Source organism: Nansenia antarctica (genome assembly GCF_963989245.1).
Source record: "Nansenia antarctica genome assembly, chromosome: 14".
NCBI classification, from domain to species: domain Eukaryota; kingdom Metazoa; phylum Chordata; class Actinopteri; order Argentiniformes; family Microstomatidae; genus Nansenia; species Nansenia antarctica.
The window spans coordinates 23,808,068-23,824,992 of NC_137684.1; the positions used below are offsets into that span (position 1 = coordinate 23,808,068).

The following is a 16,925-nucleotide window of genomic DNA, read 5'->3' on the forward strand; positions in this document are numbered from 1 at the left end:
CTCTCATAACACACACCCAAGGATTTACATTTAAATCTGCGACAGATCTCGTTCATAAACCGGTGCAGTTTTGAATCAAACTAAACAAAACAAAACCACACAAGTATAGATAAACACACTGCACACAAAAAGCAAAAACTCCACTTCAGGTTCACCGGCCGGTCTCCTTCTTCACAGTCTGGTACAGCGGGACATGATAAGTTAGTTAGTGTCATAGAATCACATTCATTAAAGTTTCCCGGATCACCATTTCTTTTTAACAACAAAATCAATAAACTAGATAGAACAGTACACAACATGTGGAATATCCAGAAAAAGTCACCATACACATGTGCAATGTGACCATCAAACAATGAAACCAAAGAAGTCATAGAGGGGTGTGTGTGTGTGTTCACCACTGAAATGTTGTATTTAACAGTATTTAACAACCGTTCCTTTCTCAATATCAGATCCACAATAAATCCTCCTTGAAGGAGGACATTATTCATCTCACATTATTACGTCTTTCCTTTTTACAGTATATGATAAGGTCACATCATAAAAGAAAAACATAATTACTATTGACTAGAAAGATGCTCATGTCATGAGTGTGACTCGCGTGGTGTAGGTCTCTCGACTGTCCAAAAATCAGACAAACAAACAAATATTCACATTACTCCCTTTTTAACAAGGCATATTAAGAGTAATCACCTTCAGCATTATCTGAAGGAAAACAGAAAGAGGGAAAAAATTCTTGTTTACTCTCGTGTTCTAGCAGACCTGATGCTAAAAGTAGAGGGAACATCCAAGTAGAGTATTACAGCAAAAAGGATTGAGATCCTTGAGTGAGAAGTTGTGACAATCACATGAATAGTTTGGTAATATACGATAGATACAGACATGGTCAGGCAGAATTCTCTGTAGAGGCGTGTGAGGAAAAATAAATCACTTGTGTGTCCATAGCTTGACTTCATTTCCATGTAGTTTCGAAAATAAGGTTCAAGTTAGAGGAACAATCAATTCTCCAGACAGACGGTGGATACTACAGCCGCAGTACCACAGGGTCAAAGTCACGGGTGCTCCGCAGTATTTGACAGCAAGTAGAATGAGGCACATTGATCAACGGTTCCACCTCCGGTGAGTAGGCCTAGCAACCCCAGCAGATTCCAAGTGAGACAAACAGAGGACAAGCAAACAGAGAGACTCAGGCCTCGGCTTCCTGCCACCCAGGTGGAAGCAGGAAGCAGAGGGGAGGAGGCCAGGGGAGGAAGTGACTGGGGGGAGGAGTAGGGGCAAGGGGAAGAGGATGCCAGGCAAGGAGGAGTCCAGGGGAGGAGGAGTCCAGGGGATGAGAATAGGTGAGGAGGAGACCAGGGGAGGATGAGGCCAGGGGAGGAGGAGACCTGGGGAGGCAGTGTCGTCGGGGGCCTGGGAGGAGCAGGAGTTAGGACAGAGGCCGCACAGAGTGAATCAGGGGCAGCAGGGGTTGTCGATGACCAGCATGGCGTCGATGCCGTAGACCTCCAGCAGGTCCACCAGGAAGGTCCGGTCCCCCTGAGGGTCCAGCCCCATGGCCCTGACGTGCTCCGCAGTTAGGGTGGGGTCCGCGCTCGCCGCCACCTCAGTCAGAGTCTGGAAGATACGGTTGTTCTGCTCCTGGAAGAACCTGGAAGAATGGACGCCAGGGACAGAGAACAGACTGTGAGAGGAGATTAACAATCAAATCAAGACTTTAAAAGGAGTAGTACGGTGTACTTTCCCTTAGTAATAATAATAATAATAATAATAATAATAATAATAATTTGTATTGCACTTTTCATTCAAAAGAATCTCAGAGTGCTACAGAGAGAAAAACAACAACCGTAAAAACATAATAAGTTAAAAACAAAACAACCTAAAAACAATAAGTAAAAAAAAAAGTTAGTCAGTTGGGTAGGCTGATCCCAGATCTGTGCCTAGGGGGCAACGTCACCGAGTCGAGTCCAGCTTAGGGCTGTGACGGTTACACGTTTACACGGTCCTCGTTGTGAAACGGTGATTATGGCGGTTCTATATCGATTATTTGCACGACAGCTGACCGTTACCTAAAATCCCATGACCGTCACAACCGGGCACCACAACAGGGGTAGTGGTGGTCTAGTGGATAGTGAGTTGGACTTGTGATCGGAAGGTTGTGAGTTCAAATCCCGCCTGAAACCACACCACTACTAGTGTGCCCTTGAGTAAGGCACTTAGCCCTCAGTTACTCCAGGGGGAATGTCCCTGTAATTCGTAATTGTAAGTCGCTTTGGATAAAGGCGTCTGCTAAATGGCAAAATTATTAATTATTAATTATTACAACCCTAATCCAACTCTTGGTGAGTGGGGAAAGACAATCACGTTACGCAACACTCACAGGATGAAGAGATCCTCCTCGTTGGACGTACAGTCTCCATCCACCTCCTGGGAGTAAAGTAGCAATTGCCTGAAAAGATCAAAATCATCATCACCATCGTCATCATCGCCATCGTTTCATACAAAACCATAGAGATGGCCTGCCGTCAACTAGTGTCCACGTACCTCTGTTCACACAGCTTCCTGTACTTCTCCTTGTCGGCTCCGTTCAATCTGAGCAGCGGCTGCAAACTGGCTCTGTGTGTCTTCACGTTCTGGTTGTCGATGTACACGTCATACAGGTCCTTCTTCTCCTCGAAGATCTTCTCTGTGGTACCTTAAAACACACACACACACACACACACACACACATGCACAGTTAACACCAACTCCTCCTCATCCATCGGAGCGCTACAGTGATCCACTGTGAGTTGAAGGACCCTCGGTGAACACTCACAGGCCACGTAGGACAGCTCTATCGCCAGGGTGCTGATGTCAGCCACGTTGATGTAGAAGAAGGGGCGGAACTCAGGCACAGACACGCCTATACCGGGTATGGAGACGTTGGCCAGGCAGCAACAGCAGTACACTGTGGAGTACACAAGTGAAACATGATTGAACTACTACACAACTATGCCTCTGCGCGTGTGCGTGTGCGTGTGTGTGTATGTATACGTGTGTGTTCCAGCTGCTCCCTCTCACCCCTGTAGCACACCACCCCTACGGGCGGAGGGGAGAAGATGAGGATGCGCTTCCTTAGCAGGGCAAACTTCCACAGCACCATGATCTGCTCTCCGAAGAAGCGGATGAACTGGGACATGCAGCCGGCTGGGTGGGTGATCTGGAGGGGGGGGCAGAGGGAAGAGAGACTTTCCGATTGTCTGATGCTGTCAGCAGGGCATTCTTCCTTGAGGAAATCTACTGTTGGTTAACAGTCCTGCTCCGAATCACACCTAACAGTGATGTGTGTGTGTGTGTGTGTATATATACAGACATATCATTGGATACATACTTACCAATCATAACAAAGAAAGTAAACACGAACAACCACACAAGTAACACGTCACATGGTGGACTGTGGTGTGTGTGGCAGCGTTGTACGTACCTTCATCTCGGGGTGCATGCAGCGGTTGATGGTGGTGGTGGACCAGGTGCTGGTGGGGCAGGCGTTGACCACCCCGTTGCCTGTAGGGGGCAGCACTGCCTTCTTATCCTCGTAGAAGGCCTCCAGAGGAGAGTACTGACCAGGGCACTTCAGCTGGAGTCTGTATGGAGGAAAGGAGGAGACATATTGTTAATGTCTGCCAAGTAGAAACCTTTTTTGGCTTGATTTCTAGCCTATATGTAGACTCCTGTGGCCTGGGCAACACTGGTGGTGAGACAGGCAGTGTTGATCTCTCCTGAAGATAAATCCTAGTGTCAATAGATTAGGCTCAGAGGTTGTGATCATATAGAGCGTCTTAAAAACTAGTCTAATCTCAGGGATATGTGTAGCGCTTCGAATGGAGTCGAAGCCGAAGTCTATTGGTATTTCGAGTTAAACCTGAACCCTCAGAGCATACATAAGATACATCTCTGCCATGAGCGGGAGCTGTTTCGTATATCCTGACATATCCTAATGTATCCTAATGCATAGTCAATGACATGAGCCTCCGTTTTTAGATTCAAGCAGCAGGGTCGTCACTGACGAGGAAGGATACAGTCAGGGTTTCTTCCAATTCAATGATTACAGACGACTACGAATAGGCCTATAAACGGATTCCAGTGACGACCGCAGTGACTCATGGCTTATGTTTAATAGATGAGAAGAAGATATAAAAAATACAGAAAGGAAGGACAAGAGGAAGGAAATGGAGTGAGTGTGAAACGGATAAAGGAAGAAAAGTGACAAAGGGAGGGGAAATAGGGTCCGAGAGCAGGATGAGGAGGGAGAGAGAGAGAGAGAGACAGACGGACAGACAGACAAGGCAGACAGACAGGCAGACAGACAAGGCAGACAGACAGACAGACAGATGGACAAACAGACAGACAGGCAGGCAGGCAGACAGGCAGGCAGACAGACAAGCAGACAAACAAGCAGGCAGACATACAGACAGATGGACAAACAGGCAGGCAGACAGACAGACAGACAGACAAACAGACAAACAGACGGACAAACAGGCAGGCAGGCAGACAGACAGACGGACAAACAGGCAGGCAGGCAGACAGACAGACAAGGCAGACAGCAGTACAACACTCACCGAACCTGGTTCTCCAGGAAGTGCATGTAGCGGTACAGCAGGGTATAAGAGGGGGTGAGAATACCCACAGATTTCATCCGTGCCCCCCTCTCTAGCTCACTCTCAACGGGCATGTTAGCGAAACACGCCAGTCCAAAGTAGCTGCCTTTACGGAAATATCTGCAGAGAGAGAGAGAGTACACACAAGAAGAAGAGCACATTAACTCCAACAACAACATTAGAGGCCTCTCTGGTGTTCCCCTGACTCAATGACTGTAACATGGTTCATTAAATAAAGGGCTGATTCTTACATAAAGTCATCAGCCACTCGGTGTGATCCGCTGGCCATTGACTTGAACTCCACCCCGTCGAGATTCATATCTTGAGGTAAGCACCACTCCACCATGTTACCTGCCAATTTGAGACACACACACACACACAATATTTTATTCTCATGTAATTTGCATGATACTGAGAAAAATAACGTTTCCCTTTCTCACACTGTGCCCTCCACCTCTCTCCCCCATTCCATCACTTTCAATCTTACCAAGGGATAAAAGGGAAGTTAGCGACAGAAAAAAGTACACTACTACTACTACTTCCCATGACTAAAAGGCAACTCTCACTTCTCAGCGACTACTGCACATTGATGTAGGCCTAGTCAGAGAGCATCCCGCACTCAAGAGTTGCCCCAAACACATGTAGGTGGTAAAGGTTTAAATAGCCTAACCAAATTTGACAATGTTAAAATCAATGTCCTGCATTATCCTAAGATACTTTTATGGTTCATATCTAAATATCCAGCAGAGAGCTTGCTTATTGCACCTTATGATGAAATGATCCTTCAGCCAAGTTAGTTAAACATACATAGACTAACACAGCATGGAAGGACTCATGTGGTTGTCCACATGCATGAGCTCATATTTGAACAGTGTCCTGGAAGATAGGCTGGGAACAGTAAAGACCATTTCTTGCAACGTCATCCGTTCCTGGCGCATTTCATTCCACGAGTCAGTCCTGTTCTCCCACCACACCACAATAACTGCTCAGAGCCAGACCCAATGTAAACACTCAGCTCCAGCTCTAATTACATTACATGAATGAATGAATGAATGAATGAATGAATGAATGAATGAATGGTCTTTATTGTCATTAATACAGTACAGGTACCATACAACGACATTTAGGAGGGGGGGCTCCCCTGGTGCTAGGAAAAATAATAATAATATCAAAAACAAGGAGGGAAAAGAGCTGGTTTACATAAACAAAGGCTATATACACTATCCACTATACTATACTATACAAATAAAACACTGTGCTGTACTCTATGCTATGCTATAAATATCCTAACATTTCCTATCTCTGAACCTTATGTACCCGAGGGTTGTCATATTGCACATAGTATTATTGCACATTCATTTAAAGTGTCGCAGTTTGTATGGTACCTGTACTGTATTAATGACAATAAAGACCATTCACATGCTCCAGTCTGCTCCTCACCTGATCTGGTGTCAAAGGTGACCACGAACACAGACACGATCTGGTCCTTTTCCTCCCATTCCGTAAGACGTTCTTTCACTAACATCCCAGCAGGGAACTTGTGATGATCAACAACAACGACGGGACTCGGGACACCCCCCACCCAACCCGCCGGCCCAGCAGGGGGTCCTGGACGAGGGGGGTCGCCGCTTGGACCCCCACTTGCTGCTGGAGCTGGACCCCCCGGATCGTTGTTGCTCCACCCGGTACCAGGCGCGGTGGTGCCGCCGAGAGCACCCCGGCCGTCTGGATGACTCGTTCCCGATGCATTGCATTTATTGCATGCACTAGTTCCCCCAGATGCATGTCCCTTCTCAGATGCATGTCCCTTCTCAGATGCATGTCCCTTCTCAGATGCATGTCCCTTCTCAGATGCATGTCCCTTCTCAGATGCATGTCCCTTCGGTGGTGAGGGGGTCGCCTGGGTGGGCTCGGGCGGTGGGATCTCCTCCCAGTCGAGCAGCGGAGCGCGATCCGACTGCTCGACCATGGTGCTGTGGGGTTTGCAATGCAAACAACTCGTTGTGCGAAACTCCGTTAAAAGACTTAAACAAATTAAGAGTCCAGGCGAAACGATTGCATCAATTGCACACTGTTATTTCTTTCTTGACTGTCGTTTTCTGGGCTATTTGTATGCGTGTCACACATCCGCAGATCTATGAAGAGTCTCTGCCAGGCAAGCCAGTGAACACAGTGAACAGTGTTTTGATGATGTCACACACTTCCGCTCACGTGGGTTTATTAATATTTTATTATAGTGGCCTAATTTGTTGGCATGTATAACTTATCGGGACGTTAGAATTATAAGGTTCTATCTCCATTTTTGTCAAAATTTAGTTTTTTTTACATAATCTGATCCATTAGGTGTTTATTAATGCCTGTGTGGTATTATTTTTTAAATGTTGACATTTTTGAGTTAGTAATTAATAAAACACAAAGGTTCTATCTCACAAAACATAATGGAATGTAAAAACTTTGACGCTCAATATCTCTGAACTGTCCTAAACGGAGATAGAACCTTATCATTCTAAGCTCACGTTATGTATAATTCACTGTATGCCTTTGAATTGATTAATCAATCAATCACATCGGGATCAGCAAAGAAGATAGTTATTCATAATAAATAAAAAAAATAATGATACTACTTCATATAATAATACTGGCAGGTGTGTTCGTTGATGACAGACATTTCAAATTCCATTGAGCCTATTAGGAGAGAGGAAAGTTGATAAAGAGGCGTGGATATATCTGCTCATTAACATACTCAGCGCGAAATTCAAGCGTGCGGCGTTCGAAGGGTCATCTTGATCGTAAGTACATTTACAGAAATGTCTTTCAAATTCTCGACAATGTGGAAACGTGGAAATATGGAATACAAACTCACAATGGGGTTTAGGTTATCAATGTGCACTTGTGTAGTTGTACAAGAGGTACACGCACGTACATAAACGGTGTATGCGCGTCAATGCACGTGTTCGGTAGGCCATGTTTGTACTCATGTGTCTCGTGAGAATTTCTTCAAGGTTGGGGGAAAGAAATATAAATAGCATGTCTTTGCATGTAAAGTATGGAAGCATATAGCTGACTTAATTCAAATGCTAATGCAATATGAGATTGCAATTGCATGTTCCACTTTTGCATGCATTCTTTCAGACAATATTCAAATTCAAATGCAATTCTATTGATTTGCATTTTCATTTTCATGTACCCGATGTGCACATTCGCTGTCAATATTAAAATTATAATGCAAAGCCATTTGACATTTAATTTTCAAAGTCATGCGCTGCTTTGTAGCTGACACAATTCAAAATAAAGTTCCAATCTCCTTTTCCCATGCTCTTTTTCCCTTGAGCCAGGGATGGCGACGATAGGTGACTGGACTGTGCCCCAGCTTGACTTCTCGAGCTGTGGAGAGGATGAGGAGGGCAGTGACAGCAGCTTGGATGACTGGAATCCCAGAAACTTACAGATCCCAAGTCCCAACTTGAATGACTGGAGTCCCAGAACCATCCAGATCCGAAGTCCCAGTTCTGTGTGCAGGACCCCCAGGGTGCAGCGTCATCGCAGCGGGAGCTTTACCTCCCCATCCCAAGCTGGTTCCCCGTCCCGGCCTGGTTCGCCAATACCCTATGCTGCCTGGAGGAAGTTGAGACTCTGTGAATCTCCCAGTACACCCAAGGTGTGTGATGTGAATACGTTTCTTATTGGTGGTCAACTTCATTCAATTCAATCAAAATCTTTGATCAGTAATTATTAAGACACATTAAGACTTGGATGAAATCAATGATTGCATCTCATACCATCATGTGCATCATGTATGTTCACCATTTCTCCACACTGTTCTACCCTCAAGAGCCTGCTGTCGAAGTCTGCTTTGCCCACCTCAACCAGTAAGATATGTCGCAGTCGCAGTCAGCGGACACTACGCTTTAGCTCAACCGCCGACCCCCGCCATATCCCCTCCGTCAACGTGAACCCCTTCACCCCCGACACTGTCCGCAGGAACAGCGAGCGCTACAAGAGGAAGAGTAGAAGTGATGATTATGGTGATGATGATGATGACTATGGGCACAGGTAACCCAACTCTTCGAGGGGGTTCTGTTGTGTTTGTGAGTTCTATGCTTTCCTAATATCGGTGGGTGTATTGTACATTGCCTTGCTGTGCGGTCTGAGTAATGCTGATGATCAACAACAGTGAATAGGCTTGGTTATAATGAGAGCTAATCACCATATTATCTCCTCTCAGAATGAAACTGAGCCATACTTCATCCGACGAGGAGGATGAAACATTTCTCCCGCCAAAGGTACAAGCCCATATCGAATTGAGTCATTTTGGGCTGCGGTCCATGGTTCCTTTCTGGCCCTGCCAATGCACTGGCATTCCCTCTGACTTCCTGTTTTTGTTCATCCGTCCATCTGTCTGTCTCTGTAGAGGCAGGCCGTACAGGCCTTCATGCTTTCAAGGTATGAGAGCGAGTTTTTGGAGCTGGGGCGCATCGGTGAGGGGGAGTTTGGAGCGGTGTTTAAGTGTGTGAAGAGGCTTGACGGATGCTTGTACGCCATCAAGTGTTCCCGCCGACCACTAGCCGGCTCTGCCAATGAGTGAGTCAATAACACAGGCCTCACGACGCCTGAGAATAGCCAGGGCCTTCTGGTCATCTATACAGAACATTTACTTGTTGTGTAACATTTAATGTTATGATATCATCACTTCCTGTAGCCTATACATAAATGACAATTATTTGAGTATGTTTTATATGTGATGTATCTAATCTACTTTTAAGGCCATGAATGTGTCTCATCTTCATTGTACCCAGGCAGCTGGCTCTAAAGGAGGTGTACGCACACGCTGTACTGGGACATCATCCCCATGTTGTCCGTTACTACTCAGCATGGGCAGAGAATGATCGCATGATCATCCAGAACGAGTATTGTGACGGTAAGCTGAAGAGATGTATGAACGATGTCATCCAAGGCACGGAGGTAAAGGGATCTGGGGGGAAAACACTTGTCGTTTGCCATCAATAGTCCTACCGTAAAAATGTTCTACATTAGATGTTTCCAGAGATGGGGAGAATTGTTTGGATCCTCTCCCTGTATGCTGTAAACACAGGTGGGAGTCTTTATGATGCCATCACGGAGAAGGAGACACAGGGTGAGCTGTTTCTTGAGCCGGAGTTGAAAGACCTACTTCTGCAAGTGTCCATGGGTCTCAAATACATCCACAGCTCTGGCCTGGTGCACCTGGACATCAAACCCAGTGAGCTCTCGTTTCTCTCTCACTCCCTCTTTTCTCTCGCTCGCTTCTCATTCACCTCATTATCCCCCTCCACCTATTTTCTCTCTCTCTCTCTCATTCTCTCTTTCTCGTAGGTAATATCTTCATCTGCCAGGGCCACAGCTCCAGTACTGGAGGAGAGGGGGAGAGTGAAGAGGAAGAGGACGGAGGCCCTTCATCGGGGGTGGTTTATAAAATCGGTAACTGTTTGTATTTCACTGAATACCCATTTGAATGATGTCTTTCCTAGTTTTGGTTCTCTGTGCCGTGGACTTCCCATTAGTGGTTTATGTTTGGTGTTTCTGCAGGTGATCTCGGTCACGTAACAACCAGCAACAGTCCACAGGTGGAGGAGGGAGACAGCCGCTTCCTTGCCAGTGAGGTCCTGCAGGAGGTAAGACCAATGGACCTGGTTAGACTAATGTTTGTGTCGGACTGAAAGAGGGTGAAACCAAGAGGTCTGATTTTTTTTGCATTTTGGAGACAAGGTTCTCAATAGAGGCCAAGAAAAGTGAATGAGAAATGCACAGCAGATGGTATTTTGTAAAGAAGCTGCTCGACAACACTTACTTTTATTAATGATATCATGAATAAATTAGTTTTCTTACCAACCTGACGTATCAAGTTGTTTCAACCTTCCATTGAGAAGAAACGTGAGTTTGAATGAATAGAGTGCACATTACATTTACATTTTTACCATTTAGCAGACGCTTTTATCCAAAGTGACTCACAATTAGAGATTACAGGGACAGTCTCCCTGGAGTAACTTTGGGCTAAGTGCCTGCCTACCAGTAGATGGTGTAGCAGCACGTATGGAATGGTCAAGGAATGTAACAAGAGGGAGGGTGTGCGTGTGTAATATATGTTACGGTACATGTGGGAATACGGTACATGTGGGAAAACTAGGGTTAGGGTTAGGTGGTAGGGTTAAGGGTAGAGTTAGACATGCCAGCATGTACCAAGTCAACGTTTTATGCTGCCGTGTCCCCGGAAATGCCAACATAAACCGTTTTCCCACATGTACCGTAACATATATATATATATATCCTGAGTAGAATTCTCTCTGCTTCTAGGACTACACCCACCTTCCGAAGGCAGATATATTTGCCTTGGGCCTCACTGTGCTGCTTGCAGCAGGGGCGCCCCCCCTCCCTCAGAATGGAGACGAGTGGCACAGTCTGAGAAAGGCACAGCTGCCTTCCCTGCCCAAGGAGCTCTCCCCTGCCTTCAGACGCCTCATTCAGGTTTAGTACTCCCACTTGATTGCTAAACATATTATCAGGGTTCCCACGGGTCCTTGAAAGTTTGTGAATTTGAGAAAAAGAAATCAAGGTCTTAAAAGTTTTTGAAAATAGACATGGGTCATTGAAAGTGCTTGAATTCCCCTCTCTCTCTCTAAAATATATATATATATTTTTTTTTTTTTTTTTTAAATACTTAGCTCAACTAGTTCTGTCTCAAACTATGCCATGTTGGGTCCTTGAATTTGAGGGAATTGAGTCTTGAAAGTCCTTGAAAGGTGCTTGAATTTGATGTTTCAGAAGGTGTGGGAACCCTGTGTTATGTTGATGTTTGTTTGGCTCACGTCAGTGCTTGTCTTGCATGTGTTTTGTGTCTTAAAAATAAACAATATAAAAGTCCAAGTCTTTAAATAGTTTGTTTACCATTGCTGTGAAGGAATAGATCAAATACTCATAGCAACAAATGGCCCAAAGGTTTTAGCTCTTTCACATGGATGCAAATGTACTCTCCCTGTGTTTGTCAGACATTGCTGGATCCTGATCCATCTCAGCGTCCCTCTGCGTCGGCCCTGTGTAAGCACCCCGTCCTGAGGAAGGAGAGGACGGGGAACCTGGCTGCTCAGCTACTCCAGGAGCTCAACGTGGAGAAGTTCAGGACAGCCATGCTGGAAAGGTGAGGGGGAGGAGATGGAAACAGAATTTGTCCCAACAGCTGAGAGGTGGAGTGTAAAGGTTTGCCCACGTGTCCACTAGGGGGTGCAACTACACATAAAATGTATTATTCGTTTTCTAAATGATTTCATGAAACTTAAATGATTTCATGAAACTAAAATGACACACTTTCCTTCCACAGAGAGCTGCAGGAGGCCCGTTTGGCAGCCGTGTCCCCACGGCAGGCCCTTCATCCTGGGCTGCAGCGGCCCTCTGAATCGGGACCACTACTCAGACCTGGAAGGAGGCTGGTCGGTCGGAATGTCGCCAGATCCATGAGCTTTGGTTGCCCGGGTTACGTTGTGTGAATGGCCAATCACATACTGGGCCTTACAAAAGGCACCTCTAACCCCTGACTTTCCCAACTCTCCCAAGTCTTGAGATGCGCGTGACTTAACAAAGTTTGTGTCAGGATATCTTATACTGGCCGGATGCATTACTGGTGAGCAGAACGGTGAACGGTAACAACGAGGTTGCGGGTGGTTTATTTTGTGCATCAGTGACATTGGTGATTTTAAGGACTGCAACTGGACATCTCCATTCATTCATTCATTCTTTGTGCAGCACTTTGGCCTTTATCGATAGGTAAAGCATGTTTTCGTGTGATTAGTTGACCATTAATTAACAACTGCTGCAGACATCAGTGAATGCAATGTCATGTTAAGAACTTTATGGATGTGTTGCTTTTAACAATGTAAATAAACTTTTTAAGTGTTGAGATGGCCTTCCTGTTGGAGTTATTTGTAAGACATGTAGTCTGCCCGTTAAAGAAGGAGATTCCGTCTTCTGACCTTTCACCCAAATGGTTCGTCACAGGGGAGTGGAGTGGCAGAAAGTGTGAAACCACAGTGACTGAGTTGGGACTTCCCAGAGGATGATACACTGCTGTTTGAGCTGTGCCAATACAACTGGTTCCAGGTTGTTGCATTGTCCAGCCACATTACTTATGTGCAAGTTCTTATCATATCTCAATAAATAGCTACTGCCTGCCACCATCAACAATTATTCATTCCCTCTGCTTGCTGATTCCTCTAAACCTTTTGCATACAGTACCACTTGTTTTTGTTGTCATAAAGCCAAGCTCAAGAGCCAAGCGTGTGTGTTCTTGCCTTCTTTGACTCCCTCCTGTCTTATCTAGTAGTCACAGCCCTGTGGGGAATCCCACTAAAGTCTGTCACATGGTGCATTTGTGTTGTGGATGACTCAAAACACGTTAGAACTGAACTTGAACCGACACCCTTTCTTGAAATTTGGCCAGTAATTCAAGCTCTACTTTGCTTTGACTTACAGCTGCATGAATTAGTTATTTTAGTAAATTGGCAGTAGGCCAAAACTTTATTGATGACATGGAAATGTGGTCTACTTTTAAAACTGTAATTCTGTGTGTGATATAATCCTGGATCTGCATCCTTTTTTTTTGCAATTACAATAGGGAGGGATTTTTTTTTTTTCAAGGGAGGATTTTACAAAAACTTCCCCAACTTTTTCTACCAAAACTTTTTTTTAACCTACATTTGCATCATCCTTCCAAAACTAGTAGGAGTGTTTACACTCTTTTTTTTTTAGACCAGACCGGATGGGGGGTGGGCCTTTGGGGATGCACCCTTATCAACACCACTCCCACTTCCTCCTCCTCTCTGCAGAAACGACCAGAAGAACCGACTCACAGACCGTGTCAACATAGCGGTGTTTGTGTGTGTGCTCTCTTGACATAGCAAACTTAAGTCACTGAAAGTATTTACGGTGAGTGAAAACAGCGAATGTGTTGGTCGATCACTTTGAATTGAAATTTGAATTCAGATATTTTGGGACAACTTAGCGCGCTAAACAACGCATGCTTGCTTTGTTACTGGAACAATTAGAAAGTAGCGCGCTTCATTCGGTTTCCTCTACCCACCTGCTTCACGGCATTCTCTCCTAAAACTGATTTGTTGGAACTGCACTTTAATCTGATATAAACCTCTTGTGACAGACAGTGTTTTCTGGGAGTTGCAGTTACTTATTTACAGTGCAACAATAACACAAGTCGTTCCTCTCGCTGTAGCGTGGTCAAGATCAAGTCAGGTCAGGTCGAGGTACGAGGAGGAAGAAGGGCTTTGATAGTCACCAGTTGTTTTCACAGATTATTTGTTTAGTTACATTATCTGTTTTCTATTGTTGGTAAATATGTAAATACGTAAATACATTTGATTTAATAAAAAAAATATTATATTAATATTGAAACTGCAGATTATTAATTATTAATCTCTGAGTATTGGAGAAGGGGTAGGATTAAATAAGCTTATGCTTTTTCCTACTCCTTTTCGGACATGTGAAGTAAATAGTGTTTTTTGTTTAGTTTTTTCTTGTTTTTGTTTAGTTTTTTGTTGTTATAACTATTTCTTTTTTCACGTGTTCGAAATAAAGCTTTCATTCATTCATTCATTCATTCAGGTCCACTGACACTGGGCAAGACCGAACCCAAGGAAGCAGCGCGGTTATCACCACCAACCGATGGAGGTGGAGAGCTGCCCCAACACAGCCCTGGTCCTCCTGACCTACCTCCTCCAGCACCAGGACAGTGGGTTCTCCAACACCGAGCTCCAGGAGGAGCTGGACTCACTGGGCCAGTCGCTGAAGCTCACCAACAACAACAACAACTATGGCCTGGGGTCTGAGATCCATGACTCGGATGGCGAGCTTCAGACAGATGGAAACCTCGCCAGCACGGACTTTAAAGACCTCCAGCAACTCCAGCAAGTGGATAGGGCCTGTCCAGGTCCAGGTGAGTTTGACTTATTATGATACTTTTACATACATGATACTCTTCCTCTGGGTGGAGGAAGGAACACATCTGCACAGCCTAATAAATAGAAAATAAAGTGTTTACTGTAAAAAGGGTGGAACAAGCCATCTGGCACATACACAGGGGATTTCATACTTCTCAGTTCTCTAATATTGACATACTTGATCATAAGCGATGGGTCGACATTGTGTATGGATCCTACTCCAACCTACCTACATGTATTGTTCCCTCCAATGAACCCAGCTGAAGATGCGGCCGTGAGAGTTATGGCTGCTGAGATAAGAGACATTGCAGACCAGTTTGAGCAAAGGGTGGTGGCCAAGGCTGCTGAGAATCTGACCAAGAAACTGCAGAAGTCATCCTTAAAGGTAAGGTCCCCATTGTCCCCTTCCCTCTCACAGTTAGGGGCTTTCACACCGCCAAGGCAAAGTTTAAGCGTCATCAACATTAGGTGACAAAGGGGCGGGATAAACAAAAATGTCACAACAAGATGGCAGCTACTTCAGTGGAAACGAGGATAATATCTTCCACTACAGTATCTGAAATGAACACTATTTTCTATGAAAAAAAACAAAAGACACTTTCTAAACACGTTCTCTTACTAGCCAGCTGCTCCGTTACTGGAATAGAAATGGCTTACGAAGTTCACGTGTGTGTGTGTGTGTGTGTGTGTGTGTGTGTGTTTGTTGAGCATGTGAGGAAAATAGAGAGAATGATGACATTTTTGATCATTTTTTAAATCACTAATGATTAGATTTAAGATTACATTTTGTCTCCTTCCTTCTTGCTAGTCTTCACAGCCTAGAATATGACACACCCACTGACGACGTTACGGTTCTAGTTTTGGGTTCGCGTTGAGAACCACAAATGTTTGGTTCCAGCTGTGAACCAACGGTTCAGGTTCCGAACCAATTTATTTTCGGTCTGAACACGCCAGCCGGTTCCAGACTAGGTTCCGGAACCGGCACGGAGCCTTGGCGGTGTGAAAGCCTTAAGTGTGATATGTAAAACGTTATTCTAAAACTAGAAATGTATGTCAATGTCTAGAAAAGTCAGCATGATATGTCTTGTGGCTGGTACGTTATGACTTGGAATTTAACCTTTTGTGGCATATAGTTGATATAATCTATTGAGTCCATCTATTCATAAACAATGCAGGGTATAGGCGGAGGTAGCCTCTGCAAGGGATTAGAATGAGATTTACAGAGTTTACAGAGTGATAATGTAAACTGTGTGTATAGCATGTTTGTGGTCCTGTCCTAAAGCAGCCCTGTTTCTGCTCTGGTCCTCAGCAATGGAAGAACCATCTGTCCATGGAGGTGGAGTGGGTGCTGAAGCAGAGCCCAGGCATGGACTTGCCCCAGGAGAAGGCCGTCATGGTCCTCACCATGGCCCTAGTGAAGGGGGTGTGTGAGCGCGCCCCCAGGCTGCTACAAGGCCTCTTCAACACAGCACTGCAGTACATCAACTCTGCTATGGCCAGGTGACTTCGGCCCAGTAGCATCAGAACCCTTGGTTCAGGACTCACGTGCTTTATTACCTACTTAATGGACCTATCGCTAATGTACGGTATATTATTTGCTGTGGTAAATCAGAAATCAGAAATTTGCCAACTCCCGCCATTGTAAGTGATTGAATGTCATTCAGTCACGGTCGGTCAGTCAGTCGCGGTCAGTGAAGCGTTGTTTGTTTGTCAGTTTTCAAAGGGGGCGTGGCTTAGCGATAGGTCCATTACCAACATTCTGTATTATCAATAGAGGGAGCACTCCTCATCTTCGAATTCTCAGGGGCAAGCTCAAATTGTTCATAATGGGCTGATCTGCACTGATGGTACATCAGTGTATTTATTTAATATTTTTGTTGATACTTTTTTTTTATTTAAATTGTTGTTTCTAAATATGACTGTTGGAGCTTGTCAGCGGTGAATCCACAGCAGTCACTCATCCGTTCATCCTCATTTTACCGTTGCTATCAAACTGAGGCATAGGTGTTTGTACTTGAATATATTTTTGTAATTGGTTCATTCTGTTTTGTAACGACCCACTGCTTTGTTTTAACATACATTTCGGTATGTTTTAAATTAAATGAATTGATGTTACGTAATGAAACGTTAATTCAATTTAAAGATTGACTTCTAATCACTTAAAACGTACTGTTTGTATGGGGGGGAAAACATCTTTAATAAATCAGCCTTAAGGTTCTGTAGTTACCGGTATGTCCTTCATGCTTTCGCACTTCATACTACGAGGTTACACTGGAAATCAAGTAATTCATATTTACGAGTATTAACTTCCCATACT

The 16,925-nt window shown here is 44.7% G+C and overlaps 3 protein-coding genes across 3 annotated transcripts; 2 read left to right on the top strand and 1 right to left on the bottom strand.

Moving 5' to 3' along the window:
- Positions 1-1,436: 1,436 nt before the first annotated feature.
- Positions 1,437-6,600, bottom strand: dennd11 (DENN domain containing 11; the record flags this gene model as incomplete). Its single annotated transcript, XM_080544733.1, has 9 exons — positions 1,437-1,645; positions 2,375-2,443; positions 2,539-2,689; positions 2,810-2,941; positions 3,055-3,193; positions 3,458-3,617; positions 4,593-4,751; positions 4,883-4,982; positions 6,072-6,600. The coding sequence occupies 9 exons, from the start codon at positions 6,598-6,600 to the stop codon at positions 1,450-1,452; spliced, it is 1,635 nt and encodes a 544-aa protein (XP_080400859.1). The 3' UTR covers positions 1,437-1,449.
- Positions 6,601-7,968: 1,368 nt separating this feature from the next.
- wee2 (WEE2 oocyte meiosis inhibiting kinase) lies at positions 7,969-12,148 on the top strand (the record flags this gene model as incomplete). Its single annotated transcript, XM_080545297.1, has 11 exons — positions 7,969-8,289; positions 8,464-8,684; positions 8,857-8,914; positions 9,043-9,212; positions 9,428-9,549; positions 9,724-9,870; positions 9,984-10,088; positions 10,197-10,282; positions 10,962-11,132; positions 11,654-11,802; positions 11,983-12,148. 11 exons carry the CDS (start codon positions 7,969-7,971, stop codon positions 12,146-12,148), a joined length of 1,716 nt encoding a protein of 571 aa, XP_080401423.1.
- A 1,338-nt stretch (positions 12,149-13,486) lies between these two features.
- On the top strand, positions 13,487-16,823 carry bida (BH3 interacting domain death agonist). Its single transcript, XM_080545300.1, has 4 exons — positions 13,487-13,583; positions 14,274-14,604; positions 14,869-14,993; positions 15,918-16,823. The coding sequence occupies exons 2-4, from the start codon at positions 14,334-14,336 to the stop codon at positions 16,110-16,112; spliced, it is 591 nt and encodes a 196-aa protein (XP_080401426.1). The 5' UTR covers positions 13,487-13,583; positions 14,274-14,333; the 3' UTR covers positions 16,113-16,823.
- Positions 16,824-16,925: the final 102 nt, after the last annotated feature.